The following is a 9,691-nucleotide window of genomic DNA, read 5'->3' as shown; positions in this document are numbered from 1 at the left end:
AAAGAAAGAAATAACAAGTGAAGGACAAATGAAACATAACAGGAGCAGCGGGCATCATGGGATTCTGACGTCCTTCCTTCGCTGTGGTTCCAACGTCGTCGTCGGGAGTCGTCTTGTTTTTAGAGAGAAAGAGGAGAAGGGGACGTGAAAAGAGAGAACACAGGGAAAAAAGAAATAAAAAGAAAAGAGAAGAATTTGAATTTTTTTAATTATATAGCAAGGTCATTGTGGACTTTTCACAATGCACCCAGGTTGCGTGACGCAATATGAGCATTTTCGTCATAAAAAAAGGTCATCGCGTTGACACTTTTCTCGTTAAAGCACCTTTTTAGGGTCATTGCGTCAAATTTCTCAAATTATCTAGTGAATACAGACGCAAATAAGTGAATATTACGGTCATTTCGTCAAATTTCCCATGAAAAGGCCCACTGAGTGAAAGAGACGGAAGAGCTCCACATTAGGGCAGCCAAGGGGACCACGATGCCCACGCTCCACCGTTGATTCTTGCTCGAAAGCTGCCCGTTGATGAAGATGAAGGAGAGCCCTCGATCGAAGATGCTTCCTCCAAGGGCCGCAATTTTGGAGATCTAGAGCCACCGACCTAAATAATCTCCAGTTCTCTCCATTCTAGTTCTCTATTCGAGCTCCAAGCGGCCGAGTTCCAAAATCCAGTCCACAGTAAATTAAAGTAGCGGCAGCAAAGGCAGACGAACCAGCCGAAGAAGACCGGCGCCGGCTACATTTTTATTACCAATCTAGGTGAGTCTTGTTAGTATCCTGGATTTCGTTTTACAGTTTATGAAATTCTAAATGTATGAAGCTCAGCCAATGTTCTGATGTCTAAAAATTATTAATTTTATTTGATTCTTCTGAAATCGGCTTTATGGGGTAATTCCTTTGTCATCAACTGAAGATGTGATTCCTTGCTACATTATAGATGATGAAATTGGGTTGATGGATTGTTTTGAAAATTTTTATTGAAATAATCTAGAATTATTAGTTTTGAATTTGATAGATGGAATGGTTTGTATATAACTTGGAAGAACATGATTTGGATGAATTTGAACTAGATGTAAATAATCTGGAACTATTTGATATAGGAGAATTAGCTTGATGGATTGATGGATCAGCTTGTACTTAGAATGAAGTATTCTATCTGTTTAAAATGTTGGAAGTGATTAAGGTTCCAAAATATTGATTGGCTTAATTCAAGTGCTAAGAGTTGTTGTTACCTTGGTTGATTTGAGGTCATTTGATCAAAGTCAATTCTAAATGTTTTATACTAACTTGAGTTGAATTAGAATTTAGAACTTGGTTTAAATTAGTTGACTCTATACTCTTGTGCCAATTGACTAAAGATAGTGGAATTTGATTTTAGGAAAATGTGGGAGTAGTTCTTTTACCGTCTTCATCCCTGCATTTGCAAGGATCAATAAAATAAAAAAGTAAAAATAATCACCAGGTGACGACTATCAAACCTCAACTGTGCAAAGACGATACGATCACTCAATTTCTTGAAGGGCAGGCAATTTTATCGTTACAAACCCATTCTTTTCTTTCTTAGCAGTCCGGCTCCTAAGTTTAACATAGCAGCAGCAATGTTTCAATTAATTTCACATTTTCTTCACCATTACTACATCTGGAACACAGATAGATAAGTAGCCTAGCTTAAATTCTACCAGATCTTTCTTCCTCGTTCTTTTTTCTGCTCATGTACACATACAACCTCTTCTTCCTTCTTCATTTTTCTATCTTTAGATCTGCAACCTTCATCTTTCAACTGCCCTTTTCGATCTTACCTTTTCCTTTAGATCTGCAGCAGGTAGCTCCTGTCTGTAGTGTGTTCCCAACTTCCTTCCCTGCACCGGAACGAATTAGAAGACGAGGTATCTATTTAGTGTTTTATATCCTTATAATTATTAAAACTAAAAGTTGGTATTATTTCCGAATTCCGACTAAAAATAAAATTGATGACAAGATTTACTTTTGTGACTATTATTTTTAGTTTCACCTTTGATTGAAGTTTTCTGTTTATGAAGGAACAATAATTTCTCTGTTCTTGAATTTGAAGATATAGCAGATTCTTACCTTGTGTGTTGAAGCTTAAAAATGAAAGACTCAAAAGCTTGAGTTTTATTGTATTAACTTTTTGGTTTGCAATCTTCCCTTTATATATTGCATAAATACTAAATAGAATAGGATTAGGAAAATAATTAAATAAAGTGGATATTAGATAATTATCTAAAGTTAATTCTCAAATTTTGGGTCAATTTTTCCCCAATTTTGCTGCAGTGAAACCCGAAGTTGTAAAGAACATACCAATTCAACCAGATCAGATGTTTCCTCAGTCCCAGATTCTCACCACTCATCTTCCTTCAATCCCACCCACAGACTGCTGCCTCCCAAAGTTCTCAACTTCTCTATTTACTTTCACAAAGAAAACCAATTTCAACTCCTCGAAGCGTTGTCTATCCCGCACTTCAGCATTTCGGCTCCCTAAATGCGCTGTATCTGTGGCTGCTGATCCTACCCACTCAAAATTGGATGGTAGTAATAAACCTTTCCCTGCAGAGGTTTCACGAACAATAATGGAGCTTTCTTCCGTGGGAACCTTTTCTACCTTTGGACACGATGGTTGGCCCCTTGGTGTAGGAGTCCGTTTTGCTGTTGATGCTGAGGGTACTCCAGTTTTGTGCTTGAACTCATCTAGAAAACTGTTATCTGCAGATAAAAGATCTAGCCTACATGTGCAGGTTAGATATTTTTTTTGAGGAAAAAAATGATAGATATTTTATTGTTCTTGATGTGATATTGTTTATGATATTGTTACGATATGTAGAATTGTAAATAATTTTTTATTTCGGGATTTTGTCATCTCACAACAGTTAGAACAGTCTGGATTGAGGACGCCGCAATGCACCATTCAAGGAAGCATCGACAGACCTGAAGATAAATTTCTTTTGAAGGTAAACATTCATCCCTGAGCTTGTCCATGTTAGCTCTTGTAGTATCAGTGCAGTTGCATGTAACGGATCTAGGGTTTATAAGATAAATGAGATGAGAATACGATAATATTGTAGATGAGAATGGAATAGTTTGAGCTAGAGATGAAAAGCAAGAGAAATGAGATGAGAATAGGATAATAGTGTAGATGAGAATGGATTAGTTTAAGCTAGAGATGATAAACAGTTTGTCTTTCAACAATCAACGTCTATACAATTAATATAACTACTTTCTCTATTTATAATAAGTTAACTAATTATTGTCCATACAAAGGGCTGTCTGGCCCATTACATCAGGCCCATCAACATCTATGTCAGTTACATGGCATCATACCCTATTCCATTTGTTGGGAGAAACAATGGGGGCGTCAACAACATTTTTGTTTCCCTCTGTGGTCAATAGTTGTTGTTTTTTAGAACTTATGTATGAACCTACTTTTAACCCAATTATTTCTTGAGCTTTGTATTGTCTAAGTTGGCCATAAGAATGTTGCAACAGACTAAATTTTTTATTTTTTATTTTTATTTTTATTTTATTTTATTTATTTTATTTTTTTTTGGAAAAACGACTTAGCGTCATTTCATTAAAAATTTCCAAGAACGGGAAAAAAACCACGAGTTTAAGAGATCATTCTAGACAGGTCTAGAATGATTTTGAAGTCGTAACATTCTGAATTTTGACTAAATTGCAATTAGTGGGGTGGGGTATGGAATGGTGTAGTTCAATTTTGACATGCATATGGTTTTAATCCAACATTATTTTACAGTTAATAATTCTCAAATTCAAATCAAAGCTCTCATTTATGTAATCATGTTAGTATCCAAATCGCAGTAGCAGTTACAACTATAGTGTATAGTCGTTGCTTCTAGGCTAATATTTGTAGGATTCCCATATTGGGGACAATGCAGTTGTTTAACCTAGTATCCATTATTTGCATATGGAGAATGGAGAAACTTTGAGTTCATTATTTCAATAAAAGGTTTAAGAAAGCCTAATGTAAGCTGTTGGATTTGTACAGAAGCTTCAGGCAGCATGGAAAAAGAGGTTTGGTGAAGAAGTAGATGAAGACCTCATTCATGTTGTTTCTATTGACAGGGTGCTCCAAATTGAAGATTTTAAAGAGGTAATTTGTTGTTATACAAATAGGGACAGATAGTTTTGATTCCATTGAAACTGCTTATGGAAAGAACCTTGTATCATTCTAGAATTGAATAAATGAGATTACTATCTCAAATAAGCTGTAGAGGATAGATACACAGTACTTGAGGGTTTAATTATTTTCTTTCAGGATGGGATATGGGTCAGTTCATCAGAATATAAAGCAGCAAACCCTGATCCTCTCCGTGAGTTTGCAGAAAAGATTGTTTATGAGATAAACACCCATAATATGGAGGATGTTAATCGCTTTTGCAATGTTTACATTGATTTGAATTTCCAGGTTTGTGATGCTTGATTGTGTGTCTATCAAGTATTTTTTTATTATCCCCTTTTCTAGCTTAACGACAAAAAAGGATGGATATCCCCACCTCCCTGATGCCCTGGTTTGAGCCCGCCAGATAGCAAGTTTCGCTATCTGGTTTATTGCTTAAGTGAGTTTACAGGTTATATGCTTAACCCGCAGGGATTAGTCGCACTCCGAAGGAGGAGTGGAACCCATCGTTATTAAAAAAAAGTTTTTTTTCTTATTCTTTTCTTTTGTGAAGAAATCTGCACTGGTGGAGTTCTTAAAGATAATCAGTCTTATTATTAAGTATAATGGTATTTGTTTGTTTGATTTTCCACTTCAGGTAGTTGAGGCAAAGATGGTTTGGCTCGATCGGTTAGGGTTTGATGTACGGCTAATGAGTGAGGAGAGTGAAATGTTTGAGGCTAGGATCCCATTCCCCCGGGAAGTGACAGATGAGAAAGGTGTAAAATCAACTTTCAATTGCATGTCTCAGCTTGCATGGGAGGTTGATAAAAACTACCAAGCCCATGACTTCAAGAAAGCTAAACAATTGAAGAAAATAGCATCATCCTCATAGGAACAATACATCACTCTCATTCAATTCAGGCATTCCCCTTCTTAGATATATAGAGGGAGCTGTACTTTTTGTTTTGTTTTTCTTTTTGCCTTAAAGAATGACAATCTTTATTTGATGCTAGCCATCTTTTCTCTGTTACACAACCCATAATCTCAATCAAAGCGATGATGAAGATGGATTACGGGACCAAATGGGTGAGTGGTACTCTACTATTCTATTTTTCTCAAGTCAAAATGGGATAAATGTCAATTTTATGTATAATGTCAATTTTTTTTTACAACTATATAATTATTAAAAAATATTAATCCATGTAAGATATTAAATATATTGTTTTAATCCAACTCATCTCTACGGTTCAACACTTGTTCATGTTCATCGAAAAACCTTAATAAATTTATCCATAAAGAAGAAACTCACATTTATTTTCAAACTCCATATTCTCAATTTCGCCAATTCCTCTGTGAACATGTTCCTCATGTTATCTAACCGATTTGGCTTCTTTGACATTTTTATAGCTCAATTCAACACTTCATCGTTGTACGAATAAATAATTTTGACTCTAAATTTGGGAAATCCTAGATCCTTCGAGTGATTGTAGATAATATGGATTAGATTACGATTCGTACTTCGATGATTTTCGACATACTTATGAAATCTAGGAAACAGTTTCTCCGGAAAACCCGAAACTGTTCCAGCGTAAATCAGGTCGCAGATGAGATGAATGTTATTGGATTGAACAATATGGAAGATGAATTTTAAACTCTCTCTCAAGAACTTTTCTTGCTCCTAATGGGTTTGATAGGTCTGATATAATCAAACACTTCGACTGAAATCTTTTCTATCAGTAAGGAATTGGGGTAATTCCCACCGGCGGGATTCCAACTGAAAGACGATTCCGGATCGAATCAAATTCCCCTCCTGTTACGACCCAGAGTTCATCCTCGTCCTTAAGAACACCAATCGAATATCTGGACCTTGAGTTTCTTGTACTGCAATGCTGATGTGTATTAAAAACATATATTATTTAATACATGGCAGATGATATGGATTAAAAGTGAATTATTATTATTATTATACAGTTGTCAAATTTTAACACATTTTGTCAAGTTTATATATATAGATAAAATTTTATAACTTAATATACAAATTTTACACCACAATCCAACTTTGTGCACAAAATTAACATTTATATCATTAAAAAATATTATGAAACAATTTTGTGTTAACTGGGAAGCTTTCCAACAATGCCCAACATAACTCACACAGGGAGTTGATCCAAATATAGTATTTTCTCTTAGGTATGTTTGGATAACTATAATTGACAGTGAAATTTTAATTTTATAAGAATTAATATTGAAATTCTCATTTTAATTTCATAAATTTGAATATAATTATAATTTTAATTTCTATGATTGAAAAAAAATATACCTTTAATATATTATCTATATTATTAAGATATTTGTCATTGCTAAAATGTTCAGTTTTTGTTTAGGGATGAATTTTTTTTTCGGCATGTTAATTTAATCAGCAAATGAATTAAGATCGGCACGTACAAACCTCGACTCTATTTTGACCAGACGAAAATGAGACAATGAATTAAGTATTTAACCAGCAAAAACACTTAACCATTTAACAGGTCAGAAGAAGATGTGATTTCATTAATTTACTATTTACAAATCTAGGAAATACCGTTTTTTTAAATTTTTTTCTTCAAATATTATTTTCTAGTTCGGTATTTATTTACTTTAGTTAGACTTTCTTTGACTAAAAAAAATCATTAACTTTCTCTCCAAACTGCATGCAATTGTAGCTGCCCATCAACTTCACTTATCTTTACAAATCATAACCTTCAAAGGTTTCAAAGACTTTATTAAACAATCATTTTTTTTCTTAATAGGGACACTATAAAATAATAGTGAAGTCAAACATATTTGCGAGAGGAAACATGTGACAAAAACCCAAAATCATTTCAAAAATTAAAGTTAGTGCAAAATAAAATCAGATTCAATTTAAGAATAATTTAAAAATTTTCCTCATATTTATTGAAGTTACAAACTAACGTTAAGCACACAAGACAAGAAGTTTATAAAAATAGAAAAATAATCTCAAACAGTTCTAAGATAGAAATAATTTCAAAAATAGTTTAAAAAACATTTAAAACAATTTTTTTTCTATTTTTTAAGAATTTTAAAAAATCATTTAAAACTTTTTAAATAAAAAATACCTAAATAATTAAAGTGAGACGAAAATAATGCCCTACTTGAGTTTAAGTTGGCAAGAGATAAACGCTAAAGGAGGTTCAGACTCGTTGGGGGCGAAATTGAAGGCCCAAGAGGTTCGGGGAGGCTCGATAAGCGAAGGCCTAGTCTAAGGTGGCATTCCTAGATATCACGGGGTCACAGGAACCATGCATCCTTCCCATCTTCTTGCAAACCACAAACCAAATCAAAGCTAGAACATCGATTCTATATTAAAATATAATTCTTAATATTTAATATTCTACCAAACTTAAAAATTAGAATTACTATCCCCAATTTTAATTCCAATTTCTATTTTAACCAATCCACCATCGTTGTTTTCTTTAGATTCTTTACTTTACAATCCTCTATTAATTTTATGCCTCTTCTATTGAGCATTCATCTTTATTTATGGATTTTGTTTGATTGATTTAGACCCACTTCTTAATTGTGCTATAAGTTCTTTTTAAAACATTGTGTACTGTGCATATAAAATCAATAGCACGAGTAATCAATAGAGACAAATATTCATGTACTTTCGGAAATATTGAAGATTAATGGTGATTCCATAAAAGTGATATTAGATATTTTGTCTTGAAATAAAAAAATATATATATAATGTTACAGTTAAATTAAATAAAATTAAATATACGAAAAACGTAATCATCAAATTTGAGATGTTGATTCGAGGCAGGTGTTTAACACATTTCCTTTAAAACAATTTTATCGTCTCCCATTTGTGCCAGAACTTATCGTAGATGATTGTCTTCCAGGTTACAACGAATCTAGTAGTGATTCTACAGTGAAATCACTACTCATCGAACTTGACCAACGTACCTGAACTATCACCGGGTTTCAACAGTCGTGTCGAGCAAAGAACTCGGAGATTACTCACAAAATAAGTAGAGGACTTTTGGAATTCTAGAGTGAGAAAGGATGAGATGATGTGTGGAGAGGAATACAAGGCGAATAAATATTTATAGTTGAAAATTAAACTCATAATCAGTTCTTTAATCCAACGGCTACTAATCCATCATCAATTTATCCAACGGTTATCCTTGTTTGCCTTTTCATCATCCTTGGAAGTTACATCCAACAATAATTATTTTGTGGTTACAATAGCTATTAATATCATTTGTTAATTAACTCATTTAAGATATTTTCATTTGGATTAAATTTCACTTTAATTCACAGTGAATTTGATGTGAATTTTATTTGGATTAAATTTTATCTTAATTCACATTTGAATTTGATGTAAATTTCATTTGGATTAATTTCACTCTAATTCACATTTGAATTTGATATGAATTTTATTTGGATTAAATTTCACAATTAATTCACATTTAAATTTGGTGTGAATTTCATTTGGATTAAATTTCACCATTAATTCACATTTGAATTTGGTGTAATTTTTATTTGTCCAAATATCATTTCCATTTAATTAATAGAATTAGTTTAATTCGAACAATCTCCAAGATTAACCTGGTGAAATGTTCAACAGTTGAATTCTAAATAGGATAGGTAGATGTAACCGTTTGAACCTTCCCTTATGAAAGTATATAACTTTACTAGTTGATTAGTAGACTCGATGTCCTTGAACAATTCTGCCATTTGTGTAAACGATTACACACCATAGAATTTTCCCTAATACATGTCAAGTTCTCATGGTTCTGTCCGTTTTGGCCATTGAACAAGCACCTGATTTTTTGTGAGAGAGTCTAGAATTGAACCGTGCAATTCTTTTGAAGCGACCCCACTTCTCCCTCACATAGGTGATCTCTTTGCTCACAAAGAATCATTAAAAACAATATACTTATCATCGTCAAAATATATATTGTTTCGTTATAGGATTACTCCTCAATAATAACTTTTCAAGTCAATACAATTAGGTTGTCCCATTTGACATAGTTCTTGGGATCTCTAGTCTGCATAGGTTGAGTTTTCCTTCATATCAACTTATAGTAAACTAATGTCTCAAAAGATGTCAAACTAACTCTCTATTCAATAATTTTGGTTAGTGGATCCACAATGATATCTTTGACTTACATAGTAAAATTTGATAACTCCAATAGAGAGTATAGTCTAATTCATTATTTCTAAGACGTGTATGTCTAGACTTGTCATTGACTCTAAATTTGTCTAATTTCAAATTACTATCACAATAATTAGAAATTTTCGTTGGTACATTTTAGATAATCTTGAAATATTTTCTAATAAGAAGCATAGTCATTCGTACACGCTTACCATTAAAAAAATATTTTTTTATGAAAATATTGTTCACTTGACTAACTAGTAGAGAAAATAACTTTAAACTATTCTGACTTCATGTAAACGATTATATATTTTGCATAAAAATATTTTATTTTTCGACATAAGTTAAAATTATAGATTATAACATTTAATTTATAATCATAATTTTCTTAGAAG

General features: G+C 32.8%; 1 protein-coding gene across 2 annotated transcripts; it reads left to right on the top strand.

The window, feature by feature from the left end:
- Window positions 1–550: 550 nt before the first annotated feature.
- LOC124932077 (glutamyl-tRNA reductase-binding protein, chloroplastic) lies at window positions 551–5,165 on the top strand. Of its 2 annotated transcripts, none has more exons than XM_047472682.1 (6): window positions 551–759; window positions 2,293–2,753; window positions 2,886–2,966; window positions 4,025–4,126; window positions 4,292–4,441; window positions 4,791–5,165. In XM_047472682.1, the coding sequence occupies exons 2-6, from the start codon at window positions 2,337–2,339 to the stop codon at window positions 5,025–5,027; spliced, it is 987 nt and encodes a 328-aa protein (XP_047328638.1). In that variant the 5' UTR covers window positions 551–759; window positions 2,293–2,336; the 3' UTR covers window positions 5,028–5,165. The 2 variants fall into 2 exon arrangements, with proteins under 2 accessions (XP_047328638.1, XP_047328637.1); XM_047472681.1 differs by having other exon boundaries at window positions 553–759; window positions 4,022–4,126.
- Window positions 5,166–9,691: the final 4,526 nt, after the last annotated feature.

Source organism: Impatiens glandulifera, chromosome 3 (assembly GCF_907164915.1).
Source record: "Impatiens glandulifera chromosome 3, dImpGla2.1, whole genome shotgun sequence".
Classification (NCBI taxonomy): domain Eukaryota; kingdom Viridiplantae; phylum Streptophyta; class Magnoliopsida; order Ericales; family Balsaminaceae; genus Impatiens; species Impatiens glandulifera.
This window is presented reverse-complemented; position numbering and strand designations above follow the sequence as displayed.